We start from the raw sequence: 18,233 nt of genomic DNA, 5'->3' as shown, positions 1-18,233 counted from the left end.
AATAGGAATGCATGCATTAATAAACCTTGGTTTTTATACTTATTTCATTTATTCTCAGAAAAAAGAGAATTGTGCATTTACCTACAGAGTTTTAGATCTTATTTGACGTGACTTTATGATGAATTTAGGCAGAGCAATAAACACTTTTTTAAATTTCCTTCCTGCCCTATAATTACCCTCAATTACTTACATCTCTGTATCCATCCACCAGATTCCCAGAAATATCTCCTGCAATGTCTCGACAACCAGCTGGGCAGAATTTGCTGGAAAAAGGAAATAAAGAATTGATATTTTATTAAATTACACTTAAACTAAAAAGTATAAATTATACTTAAATGTATTTTCTCTCCTCCATAGAACATGCAGGAGGGAATATGTTGGGTTTTTAAAATTTTTTTTAAAGATTCATTCATTTAAGAGAGAGAGAATCCTCAAGCAGACTCCCCACTGGGTGCAGAGCCTGACATGGGCTTGATTCCGGGACCCAGAGATCATGACCTGAGCCAAAATCAAGAGTCAACCCCTTAACCAACTGAGCCACCCAGACACCCCAGGCATATTCTGTTTTAATAAAAAATCAGAAACTGACTTATGAAAACACAGATTAATCTAAAATGTAAACCTGAAGGCAAGTTTTACACAATAATTATTTGTTTTATATAAGGATTCATTATTAATTCTATTAAACAACGAGCTTCCCTAATGCATCTTAATTGATTCAAAGGTGTCTAAGATATATTTTTTATTTTTATTTATTTACTTTTTAAAAGTTCATTTATTTATTTATTTATTTTTTTTTTAAGTAATCTCCACACCCAACATGGGGCTTGAACTCATGACCTGGAGATCCAGAGTTGCATGCCCTTTGGACTGAGCAGCCAAGCACCCCTCCAAGATAAAATTTTTAAAAACAAATTTCTAAACACTATACATAGCATGATCTTGTTTTTATAAAAAGATATGCTTAAAATATGTAAAATAACAACTTGTGTTTTTCATGAATATAAAGAAGACAAGGAAGATTATCTCTGGATTCTCTCCAAGAACAGTATTTTGAGAAACTTTCACTTTCTGTGCCCTTTGACTCTGTAATATCTTGATTCAGTCCACTAGCACTCACTCTCCAATAAAAACTTAATGGAAACCACATACGTAAATTTAAATATTCTAGTAGCCACATTAAACAGGCAAAGAAGAAAGGCAGAACTAATAAAATATCCTAGCTAACCCAATATATTCAAATTTTACCATTTCTACATGTAATGAACAAAAGTTTTTCAACAAGATATTCCCAGCCTTTTCATTTTGTATCAAGTCTTCAAAATCTGTAGTTTATTTTATACCCATAACATATCTGAATTTGGACTAGTCACAGTTTATAAGTCTTTTATAGCCACACATGGCTAGTGATGGTCTACATTAGTTATAAATTATTTGTGTAATCAGAATAGAAGGTATACATATATTTTTCAGGTTTACTGTGATATAATTGCAAACTGTAAGATATTTTAAATGTATATCATGATGATTTGGTATATGTTACCCAACTAGTAAATTAATATATCCATCACCTCATATATATTAATATATAAATGTATATATTTAAATATACACACACACATATAACATATATTTTTGGCAAGAACATTTAAGTTCTACTCTCAGCAAATTTCAGGTATAGAAATCAGTGTTATCTGCTACAGTCATGGTACACATTAGATTTTCAGACCTTATTCACTTGATGGCTGCATATATTAATATCTCTGTATCAGATACATGACCAGTCATATCAAGGCCAATGCATAAAGACTGTATAGACTCAATTAAGTTCAGTTTTGCTGTCAAATGAATTTAGGTTTGCACTGATCAGGTATTGCCATCAAATGAGTTACAAAAATCTCTTTACTTATTTTTTTTTTAAGATTTATTTATTTACTTGAGAGAGAGAGAGAACATGAGTGGGAGGGGCAGAGGAGAGGGAGACTCTCAAGCAGACTTCACGCTGAGCACAGAACCCGGGCAGAGCTTAATTTCATGACCTGGCGATGATGACCTGAGCAAAAACCAAGAGTTGGGTGCTTAACCGACTGCACCCAGGCGCCCCAAAATCTTTTGACTTTTAAAGCTTTCTACATTTCACAATCACAGATGAGGGAATGTGGACCTGTACTAGTCACGCACCTCATCTTACCTAAACATTACAAAATGGCTGGGCTGTAGCCTATATGGTCTGGCATCATAAGCCCGCAGACCTGAGTATATTCTTTTTTGTAGGACAGGAAAGGACCACTGATGTCCAGAGGCCGTATGGCCAGTGGGACTCTGTAGGTATGGCTGGAAAGATCTCAGAGAAGGCTGGCATTTGTCCATGATGAATGAACGGCGAGTTTATAGGGCAAATGTAATTATTGGTCATTTTAATTATTGTCCAATTATTTCTATTATTGGCCACTTTCTTTTTTGTTTATCTGCTAGACTTAATATTAGTTAACACTAGACTTGATTCTGCATATAAAATAATCTCATTTACTAGCATATCCGAGATGGTCAGGACCATGGACTCTCATGCCTGACTGTCTGGGCATACTCATGAAGTGTGTAGCCCTGGGAGAGCTACCTAACTGCTTTGTGCTTGTTTCAGGGTCTGACAGAACCTACCTTGCAGGCCCACTGGAACATTCACTTGAGTTATTTATATGCAAAGTCTAGGGAGCTGTGACTGGCATGAAGAAAGCACTCTAAGGAGTTCTAGCTGTTGTTAGTGGTGTTACTGACAGTCCCCTCTAGACCAGTGATTCTCAACAGGGTGTGAATTTTGCCTGCCCTGGAAGACATCTGGCAACATCTGGAGACATTTTTGGTTATCACGACCGGCACACAGAGGGTAGAGGCCAGGGATATTGGTGACGGTGAATATCCAGCAAGGCACAGCACAGCTCTTCATAACAAAGAATCATCTAACCCAAAATAACAATGGTGGCATGACTGAGAAATTCTGCTCCAGACTGCTCTTACTTTATAGACAAGGAAAGGTACATCAAAGAGATTCAGTAATTTTTCCAGTTAAAGTAAAGCTGGAATCAAAAATTTCATCTCCTATTCTCAGTAAGTTTTGCTTTGGGAGAAAGACAAAATGAACTCCTTCTGAACATTAAGGAATTACCAAAAGTAACTTCCAAATGCTGGCCAGGTAAAAAAAAAAAGCACATTCTAGACTCCACTATGGCTCATTGGTACTCATAGTAGAACTCAGGGGTCAGCAAATTGTAGCTTATGGCCAAATCCACACTGCTGTTTGTTTTTATAAATAAAGTTTTATTGGAACACTGCCATACACGTTTGTTTACATACTGTCCATGATTGCTTTCATATCACAGCAGCAACAGAAACTATGAATAGATACAAAAGAGACTACATTGCCTGCAAAATTGAAAATATTTACTATCTGGCCCTGGACAAAAAGTTTGCTGATCTCTGCTGTACAGGAAAGCATTTCAAGTATTCATTACTTACAAAATAAATGATTTTTAAAACATTAAATACAAATAAGGTACTTTATTTGGTTTAATGTGAAGGAAAACATAATGTCCAGCAACATATGCCTGCAGCACAGCCTGGACACTGTATTTACCTGTATTCTGTCTTCAAGTAATGGTTAGCGCGTTCCAAGCACGTTATCAAATCTGTCATAAAAAAAGATAATTGCAATAAGGAAACTGAACGGAAGGATACTCATGCTCAAAAAAAAAAAAAAAAGAATTTTAAGTAATTTTAAATAAAAGGATTTAAAAAATTTTTTTTAAAGATTTTATTTATTTGAGAGAGAGCGAGGTGTAAGAGAGCACAAGGTGGGGGGTGGCGGGGGAGAAGTGGAGGGAGAGGAAGACGCAGACTCCCTGTTGAACAGGGAACCCAATGTGGGACTTGATCCCAGCACCCTGAGATCATGACCTGAGCAAAAGGAAGAAGCTTAACTGACTGAGCCACTCAGGCTTAAAAATGGATTTTTAAAAAGCATTTATTCACTATCTAGTTATTATCTGAATTTGTCCATTTAAAAAATAAATTAAAACTGAGAATACTGTCTTCAGGATTTAACCTATTTCCTCCATTTCTCATTTCTACCACCAACCATGGTTTTTCAGCAATTGCCCAGTGAAGGGTAACAGGAATTATTTCAAACAGAAAAACCAACACTGGTTCATTACTGTCCACCACATGCCTACAAAGATCATGTGTATAATAACTTCCCTTGGCAAGAGGAAAACAACTTCAAAAGCCTGATGTAGTTCATAGAGAAGGTTTGGGAACATTTTAACTTAGCAGTTTAGCTAGAGGCATCTGAGTGACCATGGAACCACATGTTTATTGAGAATATAACCTTTCCACTCTGATCAGTCAGGACCAAGGACTTAAAAAAAGAGAATGCTCTTTGGAAAACAGAACTGAATGAACACCCAGCAATGGGCATGCTAAAATGCAATGGATTTTAATGCGTTTAGATCAACCTAGGATAGTTTCCAAAATATTCCACACTAGCCGCAAAAATTCTTTCTTTCCTTAACATATTCAGTTAGGGAGCAACATATGGTGAACGCTCAACCTGCTGGGGTCTGTTGGGATTGGCCAGATTTGATTGGCTGAGAGGGAAATGAAGGTGCACCCCCTTTCTAGAACATTTCTGCCAGCAGGGACCGAGAGCAGAAACTCTGGGTACTTCTGTGACCCTGGGCAGCCATGGAGTGTGGGTACAGAAATCACCCTGGAGCACAAGAGGTCATGCTTTCCTTCCTCATCAGTTTTTATACTCCCCTTCTCTCTTGCTCAAGTGTCAGCTCCAAGGTTAAAGCACACTGTGACAGTGACTTCACATGTGACTCACACTCCCATGCTTCCTCCATGCTGGTGCACTGGTGTATGTGACTGGATGCAGGGCATGGAGGGCAGAGATGCCACTGGTTAAAAGGCTTGTTCCCTAGGCTAAGAAATGTTGGGGAGGGCTCCAGAGAATAACCAGACCTTAAAAAAGCCCCAAAGATGCATCATCCAAGGTTTCTAGGAAAATGAGATCAACCTCTCTCACATAGGTCAGCTGATCAATCTAACATGCTTGATAAAAGTATTCCAAGTTCAGACCTAACTGCTTACAAAGACACTGCATCCTTCTCTTTCTTCACATATTCTATACTAGGTCACAATTCTGTCCCGTGATGGTGATAAAAGGAGCAAGAGGAATTCTTAGACAGACACAAGTTGACAGATCTGGTCACCTAGATCTGTACCACCAGATCTTCTGCTATACCTGGATGGTCACTGCTGGCATAGGTCAGCAAAAATCCCCGCCCCGAAATGTGGGATCCACTCTCAAAGCGAACAGTGACTTCATTCGTGTTCAACAGGAGTTCTTTGGGGACAGGCAAACTTCCACAATATGGTCCTAAAAACAAAGCACACTTTTGGCAAATTCAAAACTTAGACCAGCACAAAGAATTGGTATATGGTATTTTTTTTTCCTTAAAGGTGAATTTTAGAAGACAACACATATTTAAGATTGCAGTTGTTACCCAACTGAAATTTTGCTTATTATTAGAACTTATAATTAGTGCCTAAATGTGGACTTGATGATACTGACAAGCTAAGGGGTGGGGGTATGGCTAAATCTAGATAAGCAATAGGATGAACTAGCTAATTGTGAACGACCCAAGAGATAGGTTTCAGTTTTTGTAAAAGAAGACTAACAAAGGTCAAATACATTAGGTAGTCAAGAAAACGTTTTCACAGAGGTGATATTCTAGGGGTCTTCTGAATTTGCTAGAAGAAACTCACAAATATTTTTTTCAAGGAGGTTTTCAGAATTAAAAGACTGTTCAATGCATGGTAACAATCTTATTCTCATGCAGTTTACACATTTATTTCTCTCTTACAGTACCTTTTGGTTAACCCATATAATTTATTTTGATTTGCAAAATGAAGTTTATAAAAAACCAGAAGAAATTTCTAAAGGCTTTTGAAATATTGTAGTATAACTTATGCAATTAAGAGTACAGTACATCATTTCTAGAATAAGTTAGTTGAAAAGCAATAGGAAGCTCCATGAACTTTCAAAGGACAAAATTAGATTTGGAACTAAAAAAGAAAAAAAGACCTTCCTCAAACTACTCAAGTTTAAGTTTAGTTTGTAAACAGTCCTCTTGAAAATCATGTATGTAAGACATAGTAATTCTAAGAAAATAGGGATTAACAAGCGAAGTTTGAAGACAGGGGTTCTTCATTAACTTCTCCCCAAATAAAATAGTACGGAAGGAGTCAACAGCAACATCGGGTTAACAGTCCACAGTGACAGCAGTGTCGAGAACAGGCTAAGGAAGGAGGAGGGAAAGAAAAAGGTCTGGAAGAGGATGAGGAACCCTCCACTAAGCATCTCTCTCCTGTATATGGGACCGGACTTCTCTTTTGTCCTGTCCAGGTCTCACATTTGGAAGATGTAATTGAATAAAAGAGAAATGTTGTGTGTTTATTTTCATGCCTCAACTCTCTGTTGTTCCCTATTATTAAGTTATAGTGCAATCCAAATTAAAAATGATGACTTACCTCTTTAGAGATTACTCATCATGTACAATTGTTTACACGAAATAGTAGCAAACTGCTTAGAATAGCACCTAGCATATAAAGAAAGCTGCAGAAGTACTTAGTAATTAGTATAAGTAGTTAAATGAATGAATGAATGAATGAATACATTAAGAGAAACAAATAAATAATTTCTATTTTCCTTTTAGACTATGTTCCGTGGGGTGAGAAACTTTTCTATCCATCACTTTATCGCCGGCAGCTTATACAAGACCTGGTATGTGGTGGCCTTTCAAATATTGTTAGAATTGGAATAAAGTTAAATGTTCTTCTGTTTGTAACAGTTTTGAAAAGCCAAACCTGATTATAAAGATGCATGAAAGATTTAATCCTGGCATTATAAAAAATCATGAAGAAGTCAGGAAGAGAAATGTGGAAAAACAAGAAAGGGAAGAAAATCACTAGTGTAATAAATATATGGCTGCTTGTAAACTTTAACAGTGCTTGCAGCATGGTAGAGAAGCAATTTATATTAAATCCATTTTTTGGTAGAGTTATGTAGAATAAACATTTTTTCACAATTAAAGTGAGTCAGGTTGCTATACTTGACTTTTGCAACTTTGTTTTACATATGTTTGAAATTCCTTTGTTCTCTGCACAGATCAGTGCAAATCTAAGAATAAAAATGAAATAACAAGTAACGTGTTGCTATTGGTAAATCAGAATATTTTTCTAACCACACTTATCTTTCCCAGGAGGAAATAATAGTGTATATACTTATATACTCCTCTCCAAACCATGATAACGATACAAATCCCTCCTCCAGTTTCTGTAGCATTCCAATGAGTCCTAATAAAAACAGTGAGGGAAGCAAATCTAAACTGATGATCAGTGAGAACTTGTTTGGATTTCTCTAGTTCAAATACATTTTAAACTAAATTATATATGTAATTTTAAGGTGTACTGTATATTCATTTGATACACTGGTATACTTTAATATGATTGTCATTATAAGGATAATTAGCACCTCCATCATGTTACATAATTATTTCTTTTTGTAGTTGGAATAATTAGGTCTAGTCTCTTAGTAAGTTTGGCGATTATACAGTTGACCCTCAAACAATGTGGTGGTTAGGGATGCCAACCCCCGCGTAGCTGACCGTGTAGCTGAAAACCCATGGATAAATTTCGACTTTCCCAAACTTTTTTTTTTTAAGAAATTTATTCATTTTAGAGAGAGCACAGGCCCACTTGGGGGTGGGGGAGGGTGGGTAGGGGGTTAGGAAGGTGGGGGAGGGGCAGAGGAAGAGAGAAACTCTCAGGCAGAGTCCGGAGGATGGGGCCCAATGGCGGGTGGGGGGTGGGGGGTTTCAATCCCAGGACCCCAAAGTCATGACCTGACTGAAAATCAAGAGTTGTTCACCCCACTGACTGAGCCACCCAGGTGTCCCTCTTGATTGTCCACAAACTTAACCACTAACAGCCTACTGTTGACCAGAAGCCTTACCAGTAAGAGAAGCAGTCAATTAACACACATTTTGTATATTATATATATTATATACTGTATTCTTATAATAATGTAGAATAAGAGAATAAAGATAAAAATAAAATAAAGAGAAAAGAAAGCATTAAGAAAATCATAAGGTAGAGAAAACACACTTACAGTACTGTATTAGAAAAATTCATGTGTAAGTGACCTGCATAATTTGAACCTGCATTGTTCAACAGTCAATTTCAATACTGCGGTCTATATTCACTATACTGTGAATTAGATTGAGGCATATTTACTCCTCATTGCAAGCCTGTACCCTTAAATAACATCAATCTACCCACCCCATCGCACCACGGTCCCCTGGTAACCACGCCCTTTTACTCTGTTTTTATGAGCTTGGCTGTTTAAGATTCCACATACAACTGATACCATACAGTACTTATCTTTCTCTGTCTGACTTATCTCACTTAGCATAGTGCCCTCAAGGTCCATTCCTATTGTTGTAAATGGCAGGATGTCCTTCTTTCTCATGGCTGAATAACTGGAATTTTTGTTTTTTTTGGATTTTTATGGAACATTTGAAAGGAAAGCTTGCAACCCTGCATATATCTTCCACAAAGAGACAAGAGCGCATGTCATCATGCTAGGTTGTTACACAATACATATAACTTCCTACCCCCCCCAAAACACAAAAATATAGTAAAACTCTAATTTGGTTGTATCCTCCCACAGTCATGATAGGAATGTAAATATTCCTGGAAGAAGTTCAAAGATAAAATGTAAACACACACACTCCTTCAATCACTTTTACCCCCTCAGGCACCAATCTCTCTCCCACTCTAAGTAAGCCCTAGATGGGATGGGATATACCCTCTCTGTATCAACGCAAGATTATAAGCTACTCTGTTAGGGTCCTCACTGCTCAACCATCACAAGGGGCAGAGGCAGCATTAGGCAAGCAGGGAGGCTCAAAGTCCAAGTCCAACGCTTCCTGTTGTATCGCCTGTGGCAGAACATCCATTATTTCCTGTCTGAAGTCCTGACAGATAGACAGATTCCTTCTTACAGAATGGAAGTTAATAACTGCATTCTTCGAGTTACAAGGGAAAAGAGACGAAAATGGAAAAATGTGACTGACTGGCGGTAAGAGGGAAAAATAATGAATGGGAAGGCACTGAAGGAACTGACCAGTCTGTCCCAATCAACGTTTTCAGTTTTCAGCCAAACTCTATGGAGGATTATAGCTCTTCTTATGACAAAGCCATCCTCCGCCCACGCCTGGCCATACAATGTATTTCTCTGTTAGTATTCTCCATCGAGTCTTTTAAAAAGGGGCTAGCTTGTATTTCTACATTCCCAAAGACAACTCCAAAGGAAACCCAATATTAGCTTGGTGACTTCTAACTTGGATCATGGTTGTGGTCTCCGTCCCGGGCCCCCGTCTTTCTAGAAGGGGTCTTCAGAACAGTAGCAGGCCTGAACAGAGGACTCCCAGTTCTGGATGCGTGTGTGCTTCACACCTGGCCGTGCTGTGTGTTCTGCAGCACTTGGACTTGCTAACTTCCGTCTTCCCTCCCCTCGGTCCCAGTCAGGGAGGCCGTTTCCATCTTACTCTGCCATCCCCAGTTCCCATCAGACTGGGGCACCAGGGAAAGGCAGTTCATCAAGCAGGCAGACAAATCAGGAAAAATAAATACCTCTACCTTTTGTGCAATAAAATTGGTAGCCCTGGATTGTGGGAAGAGCCCTCAGTGATGCTGAATGGAACAGTGCTGTGGCATTTGGCACTGCACGTGAGACCAAGACCTAGCAGACAATGCACTGATTCCATGCACAAAGGAAGAAAGGGCCAGGAACCATAGGAGCTGCCTTCACTGAGCACAGTAGGCCAGTTACTCTCAACACATCCCTTGTTTGGAGCTACTGTTCCATGAGCAGCTGTGGGGGAAACCTTTCATCTTTCCATGTGTGAATAAAAGAAAACTGTCCTACAAGGAAGAATGAACTGTCTGCCCCGGCCAAGCCCAAATTCTCTTGTTCTTCTGGCAGTCTTGACAGTCCATTCCGTACTGCGATTTATGCCACGACGACATTCTCTGTGGACTGTCGCAGACGCCACATTACAAGGCAATAACAGTTTGGCTAATGACTGCTCCAAGCCATGTCAGGAGGCTGTGTGCTTTTCATCTTGAAACGGATGACACTAAGTAATTGTTTCGTCTGCGAGAAGGATGTGCTTAAAAACTGGGGTACATGCCATTAAGAAGCAAAAATAAACACAAACCCAGGGACCGCCTCCCCATCCCGATGCACACTCTCAGTGGTGAGAAACAAGACACCTGACTCTTGAGAGATCTGTCATAAATCAAATTAAACAACAACAAGACAACGTCCTAAAAACTTTCATCAACCTTATGAACACCCTCTGCAGCACACATGTAATTTCTCACGAGAGATAAGAGCCTGCTGATGAGCCTAAGTGACCCGTCCCACGAGTGTCCCAGCCACACGGCACATAACTGGCGGCCAGGAAAGTGGCCGCTGGCGCGGCCCACGTTTGTGCTGGGAGGCGTGCTGATGAGGCAATCTCTAGAATGCTGAAGCTGCAAACGCCTTTATACTGGTATCCGTTTCCCACTTGCTTTTTTCATTACAGTCAAACGGCAAGGTTTGTCCTTGCTCGCAGACTGAAATAGGGTCATCGTACAAAATTACAGCATTTTCAGGGCCATTTTCTTCGAAAAGGAGGGGAATTAGCATAAAAAAAGGATATTCCTGGATGGTGCTATTAAAACCATAGTCACGTAAGAATGTAAGTGGCATCCCTGGAGAGTTCTGGTCTCTGGTTCCCAGACAAAAATCAGTGACAGATGATAAATGAATCAGGCAGATTCCAAGACAAAGGTGTGGCTTTCCTTGAGGCTCCGGGGCTCAGGTCAAGAAACGCCTTAAAGTTAGAGCTCAGAGGGGCGCCTGGGTGGCTCAGTGGGTTAAAACCTCTGCCTTCGGCTCAGGTCATGATCCCAGGGTCCTGGGATCTAGTCCCACATCGGGCTCTCTGCTCTGCGGGGAGCCTGTTTTCTCCTCTCTCTCTCTCTGCCTGCTTCTCTGCCTACTTGTGATCTCTGTCAAATAAATAAATAAATAAATAAAAAAGCTAGCGCTCAGAACCCACCTAGGCTGTTACTCCTCTCCCAACAAAAGATGGCAACTGACACTAAATGACAGTGTCTTCAGGGAAGGGTCTGGCAGAAAGGAGGAGGAGGCCCATAGCTTTTTCTCCTTGAGGCTTATGGTTATGTCAATGAGATACCTTGTGTGGAAGGGTCTGGCTGATAGAAGTTTAGGATGCTTTCTGACTTCTATCATGGCATAAAAGACAAAACAAAATAAAACAAAAACAAATAAACAAAAAGCAGTCCTTCTCAAGTAGACCCAATTGGAGGAGAATGAATGTACTTCTGAGGCCCAAAACAACTTTGCACAAGCTAGGAATTTCTTTAAAGGCTGTTTTTTAGTATTATTTTTAAAAGTTGTGAAAATTTTGCATTCTTCATAATATGTCTGGGAGACATAAACCACTTAGAAAATAGACGCTACCAATCTTGTGTTTTTTCCCTATTTAGGATTTTTCTAAAAATCAACAGACAAGGCATAATGATTAGATCTTAATGCAGTGTGCCTGATATGTATCATTCCAACAATTATCACAGAAAACTTGTTGTAATCAAAACACTTAGCCTCGTTTCCCCATTTCTCTTGTTCCCAGTAAAATGTAATGTAATGGCTGGCTTCACACTGCTGTACTTCTAGATCACTGACAATGGTTAAAAAAATACTGGGAGTGGAAGTGGAAGTACAGGAAGTGGAAGAGAACAATTCTTGAACTTCCTGGTTTTTCTATGTCTCAAATCACGCGGCAGATCAATTCAACCAATTCAACCAATTCACCATTAGGTTACCGTGGCAAGCTGGTTTCTTCCTATCCCTGACCACAATGCCTCTTGAAGCATTTTGGCTACAAAGCATTTCTTTGAAAGCTTATATTTACACTAGTACTTGTCATGTAAGTGATTTCTCAGAACTCCATCTTATTCTCAGGATACCCCGATGGGGAGGCCTGGAGAAGTTTCCATCTCTTCCAGCAAATGACAGACAAAACTACAGCTAAGGTCTTCTTATACACAAGCTGCTGGGTCAGATGGTTTCAGGGACATTACTGGGTTTAAGAGCGGAATCGCTGGAATCAAATGCCCACACTCACATCCCAGGTCTAGGAAAGTGATAAGCAAGTTACTTGACCTATTTGAGCTTCGGTGTTCTTAGCTGTGGATGTTAATAACAGGCCCAACCTCAGGGCTATCAGGACAGTCAAATGGGTTAGTTAGTCTCAAGAACTAAGCCCAGTGTGGAGCATATATTGAATGCTCAAGTGTAAGAGCCTTCTACAGCTCTTCAAGGTCTTTTCTATAGAACAAGTAGAATCCTAAAATTTTATGTAAATCAAGTCTTTTTTTAAATCAGAGGAGATATTTACAGATCAAGGAATACAGTGTGAATAAAGATACTTTATCTTTTGTGAAAATCCAGATTTCTTTTTTAAGAGAGAGAGAGAGAGAATGCGTATGCAGGTGTGGGGGTAGGGTGGGCAGAGGGAGAGGGGGAGAGAGAATCTTAAGCAGGCTCCATGCCCAGCAGGGAGCCCCAAATGAGGCTCCATCTCATGACCCTGAGATCATGACCTGAGCAAAATCAAGAGTCAGACACTTAACTGAGACACCCACACGCCCCGAAAATGCAGATTTTTAAAAATATATGTTTGCCAAAATCAAGCTACATGCAATCAGATTCGTTAATGAATCGTATGAATTAATGAATTAATTCAGTGAGCATGTACAAATGCAAGAGTGTGCTAAGCATACTCCAGATAGTGAAAAAATGAATAAAATGCAATTCCTTGCTCAGGGAACCCTATATCTGGTAGAGAAGCTAACATAATGATCTCAAACTGAGATTGGTCTCCAGTAGCAAAGGCTTAGAGAATCAACACAAGTGCCAGAGAGGGAGTAACTGATCATGCTGGACGTCCAATAAGGCTCTGGGGCTCTGGGGTAAGTAGCAATGGATCTGGTTTGTGTGTATGTATGTGTGTCTGTGTTAGAAGGGGCAAGAAATACAGGGGAAGGAAAAGAGACCTATGGGAGGAACACTGTCAATAAAAATACCATTGCAGGAAGCTGTATGTATGATATGTCCAGGAAAAGGCACAGATACAGGGAGACTCAGCAATGAGGCTGGAAATGGGGATGGGGAGAAGAGTCAGGGAGCCTTGAATGCCACGCTGACAAGTTTCTGCAGATAGGAGGGTACAATTAATAATTTTTGAAGTAAGGAAAGAAAGAAATTATAATTATATTCAACGAGATAACCTTGGCCAGCCTGGCAGGACCAGAGACTGGCGAAAAGAGAGAGGGAAACATCAGGAGGCTCTTTCCATAAGAAAGAGATACAAAGACATGGGCTGGCAGTGAAATAAAAAAGCCAAACTGAGCAAAACGATCTGTGGGCTTGGAGAGTATGTGTTTTCTGCTCATCTCACCAGGCTGGATGGAGAAGATCTGTACAGGGAGCTATTTCCAGCTCAGGGAACCCCTGCCATGTGCTTGGAATGATTCAGGCAAACTCAGGTGACCAGGAATGCACGGGGAGGGCAGGGTGTGCTGCTGCAGCTCAGCCTCTACTCAGTGGCAGGGAAGTGTTCAGGGTACTGAGGGGACCAATGTGTTTCTACACTCTTAGACCTCTTAGACAAAGAATAAGCTGTGCGCAAGGCCACTGAGGAGCGGGGGGGCCGGGTGGAAGGGGGGAGGAAAGCGATAGGAAGGAGAGGTGGAGAGGAGGGAGGGTGATGATGGCCAACGTTTGCTGAGTGCTTATTTTGTGCCTGGCATCATTCTTTTAAGTTACACGTATGTGCCTCCATCACCCAAAGATGGTAGATAGTACTAGTTTGCCCATTTTATTATTTTTTAAAGATTATTTATTTATTTATTTGACACAGAGAGAGAGAGAGAGAGCACGAGCAGGGAGGAGGAGCAAGGGGAGAGGGAGCAGCAGGCTGCCTGCTGAGCAGGGAGCCCAATTCAGGACTTGATCCCAGGACTCTGGGACCATGACCCAAGCTGAAGGCACATGCATAGCTGACTGAGCCACCCAAGCACCCCATTTTGCCCATTTTAAAGATAGGGGAATGGAGATATGGAAAGATAACATGATTTGCTCATGGTTAAGCAATTAATAACTGAGCATACAGCAGCAATCTGAAGGCAAGCAGTCTAATTCCAGAGTCTGCACTCTTCAGCACAAGTGAAGAATGCCGGCAGAAATGACAGTGCCAATCTCAACGCATCCTGAAGGCCAGCCTGTTTTCACTGATCCTCAGTGACCCAGGTTGGGGAGTCTGAGAAGCCAGTATTTGATTCCACCCACATTCTTCCAGCAAGTCCTTCAGGGGGTCCAGGGACAACCCTGAACTCCACACATCAAGGGAAGGCCAACTTTCAGGGGAAACTGGAATCCAGTCAATCTTCTTGAAATATCAGGAAAACAGAAATGACAATTCCTCTGGGGGACCCTGAGAGCAGGCCCTTTCTGGTTAGCATGACTGGAAATGAAACTTAACCGTAGGATGAGTCATAAAGAGTTTTAGAGTTGAGAATAATGACCTTCAGTATGAATTCACAGCCCTCCCTCTTCAGTGTCATAAATAAAAGTTAGATATTTTATACTTGAAATGTAAGTATTTTGGTACGACACAGTGTCTAAATTAGCATTGCTTTTCCCCCAAGTTTAAGATATTTTATTTTATTTTATTTTTTTAAGGATTTTATTTATTTATTTGACAGACAGAGATCACAAGGAGGCAGAGAGAGAGGGGGAAGCAGGCTCTCCACTGAGCAGAGAGCCCGATGCGGGGCTCAATCCTAGGACCCTGAGATCATGACCTGAGCCGAAGGCAGAGGCTTAACCCACTGAGCCACCCAGGCACCCCTAAGATATTTTAATGTTTATAATTAACGCGTTATTATTTTACATCATGACTATAAAAGGCCAGAAACCGAGAATCAGTACCAAAGCAGCAATCTGAACTATATTATACAATAATTTTAAATCTTAAGATATATTATGTAAATAGATTCTTTGTTTTAATCTTCAAATTCAGGCTTAAAATGAATCTGTTCAATCCTAGGATAGCATTGGCTATCCTCAGTCAAGTCTCTTTGGTCTCATGTGTCCAAATATAAGGTGAACTCTGTAAAGAAGGTAGCACCTTAAATTTACATTTTTTCACAGTCTCATATTACACTGACCTCTTTGAACAAGGCAGAACTGTTTGGGAAAGACACCTGACGTAACTTAAATGAATGTAATTTCGAAAGCCAAAAAAAGTCCACCTGAGGAAAGCCGTGAAAAGGGAACCAAAGAAAACAATGCAGACTTACTTCGCATTCCTCAGGAGACATGGGACCTCACAATTTTTAATGCCGGACATTTTTGCAAACAAGCCTTTCAAAGATCACTTTAAAAAGGGATCATGTTCTATTTTCCAAAAACGCATAATCTGAATTTAATCATGAGGAAACACTGAACTAATCCAAAGCAACAGGCATCCTGCAAAATAAACAGTTGAAACTCTTCAAAACTATGTAAAGAGACAAAGTAAGACGAAGAACTCTCCCAGGTTAAAGCAGAATGAGGAGTCATGACAGCAAAATGCTGGTGACCCTAGCTTGAATCCTAGAACATAAAAGAGACATGAATGTTTCTTTGGAAGGTAGTCTCAGCTTCTTTGGTCTCCTAAACAAACAAAAGCCCAGAATTCCCTCAGTTATAGTAAAAACAACCTCTACTAAGCAAACTATGATACTTCTTACAGACTTTTTTTTTTAAGCCAGGATATAAGCACACATGTTGGTACCTGTGTTTTAGATTCAAAATGTTTTGTTAAAAGTAAAATTTGTGTTTAAAAATATCTTTAAAAATTTATTTTGTTCTTTTTTTTTTTTTAAGATATTATTTATTTATTTATTTGAGAGAGAATGAGTGAGAGAGAACATAAGCAGTGGTGGCAGGGGACGGGGGGAGAGAGAGAAGCAGCCTCCCTGTTGAGCAGGGAGCCCAATGCCAGGCTCGATCCCAAGACCCTGAGATCAAGATCCCAGCTGAAGGCAGGCGCTTAACTGACTGAGCCACCCAGGTGCCCCCAAAACTCATTTTGTTCTTAAAAAAAAAAAAAAAAAAAACCCACATTTTCCAAAGTAAGGTTGATATTGTTTACTTTGTTAACTTTGCTGCTTCCTGGCTGTTTCAAGGGTATTTTGAAAGGAAGAGTCAATGTCTTCACTCAGTAATAAATATATATGTAATCCTTCTACCCGATGTTGAATCTGAAATATCAACTATAATTATAATACCTGACAAACAGAATAATAATCCCACCTTGTCTGTATCAGGCCTTTTAAAAGCAATGAGATCAAGTGTATATTTTGCCTGATTACTGGGAAAGCTGGTATGGCTTACACTTGTTTACAGTGCATTTTACTACCCTGAGTGTGGATCAGAATAGCGCCCAAAAGTATACGAACCAAACATTTAAAAGAAAACTGGCAGGCGGGATGAACCATTACACACGAACTGCACGATGATTAAAAGCGTACAACTCCAGCATATTCACAATTGTTAATGCAATCACATTCCAAGTACTTCCATTCTTGGCAGAGCTTACAAACACTAATGCCAAAAAACATTACTCTTTTTCAAAACATTAACTCCATATTCAAAATTGTGATAGCATTGAGTCTTAAAATCTCTTGGCATGGGTTTTAATAATTAAGTGGTTAATAAAAAAAATTGAGTTGGATAAACTAAAACTATTTGGCTATCTCAGCCACACATGTAATCATTAGAACCATCATAGACGGGAATTTCAGAGAGGTATTCCACAACATTCTTTCCCCACCGCTGTGGGCACTTTCCGCCACCCCCGCCAGCCCAGACTAGTGTTGTGGATCCCTAGGACCCTGGACGAACACTAGGGCTCCCCCTCTGCAGGCACGCCAGGTCCTGTGGCTACACTGGCTGCAGAATGGCCTCCCACTGTCCCAGGAACTGAGCAACAGCCCCACAGCAACGCCCACCCTGAGCTGGGGCACAGGATGGCAAAACACTCCTACCTCCCCCTCTTCCTTCGGAGGCCATGCTCCTTAGGGAAGTTCAAATTGACCAGGGGACTATTTTAACTAAGTTAACAAAGGAAATCTATTCTGTATTAACATTTCTTTTTTCTAGTTTTTAAAAAAATTATTATTTCTTTGTTTCTGCAAGAGAGGGAGAGAGAGCAAGAGATCGAGAGAGCGAGCATGAGCAGGGCACAGGAGCAGGGGGAGAATCAGACTCCCCGCTGAGCAGGGAGCCTGATGTGGGACTGGATCCCAGGACCCTGGGGATCATGACCCCAGCCTTAGGCAGATGCTTAACTGACTGAGCCACCCAGGCATCCTGTATTAACAACATATCAACTTATGTTTGTGAGGGAAAAAATAGAAAATAGAGAGAAGACATAACAATACCAATAGTTAAAACTTCTAAAGTCTCACTATAAGATTCTGCTGAAGTTACATTGTCTTATTTTATTGGAAGATTTTTTCCTATTGTCAGAACATTAGCATATATTCATATTTTACCTAACACTGTATCATAAGCAGCTTCCCATCTTAATAATCTTTTAAACTAATACGTGTTTCATATGCCAAGTAATTGTAACATGTTTTAGTTAACTGGTTCGTCACTGAACTTGTTGATTCACTTTATTAAAAAAATCATTTATTCATTGAGTAGATCTACGACATTCAAAACACTGGATCAGGGGCACCTGGATGGCTCGGTGGGTTGGGCCACTGCCTTTGGCTCGGGTCATGATCTCAGGGTCCTGGGATGGAGCCCCGCGTCGGGCTCTCTGCTCAGCGGGGAGCCTGCTTCCCCCTGCCTTTCTGCCTACTTGTGATCTCTCTCTCTGTGTCAGATAAATAAATAAAATCTTTAAAAAAAACAAAAAAAAACAAAAAAAACCCCACTGGATTAAATATTATAAGTACATGTATATGAGTAAGTGGGT

The 18,233-nt window shown here is 40.1% G+C and overlaps 1 protein-coding gene across 1 annotated transcript in view; it reads right to left on the bottom strand.

Annotated features, from left to right (window-relative positions):
• LOC111147594 (discoidin, CUB and LCCL domain containing 1) overlaps window positions 1-18,233 on the bottom strand; it is a 67,064-nt gene that overhangs the window by 22,674 nt on the left and 26,157 nt on the right. The window contains 3 exon segments of the mRNA XM_022503720.1: window positions 191-263; window positions 3,632-3,683; window positions 5,303-5,437. Coding sequence (XP_022359428.1) covers window positions 191-263; window positions 3,632-3,683; window positions 5,303-5,437 — 260 coding nt within the window.

The sequence above is a fragment of the Enhydra lutris genome, unplaced genomic scaffold (genome assembly GCF_002288905.1).
Source record: "Enhydra lutris kenyoni isolate GAN:26980312 unplaced genomic scaffold, ASM228890v2 scaffoldscaffold17, whole genome shotgun sequence".
NCBI classification, from domain to species: domain Eukaryota; kingdom Metazoa; phylum Chordata; class Mammalia; order Carnivora; family Mustelidae; genus Enhydra; species Enhydra lutris.
Note: the sequence above shows the minus strand (reverse complement) of the source record. Positions and strands in the feature narration are given on the sequence as shown.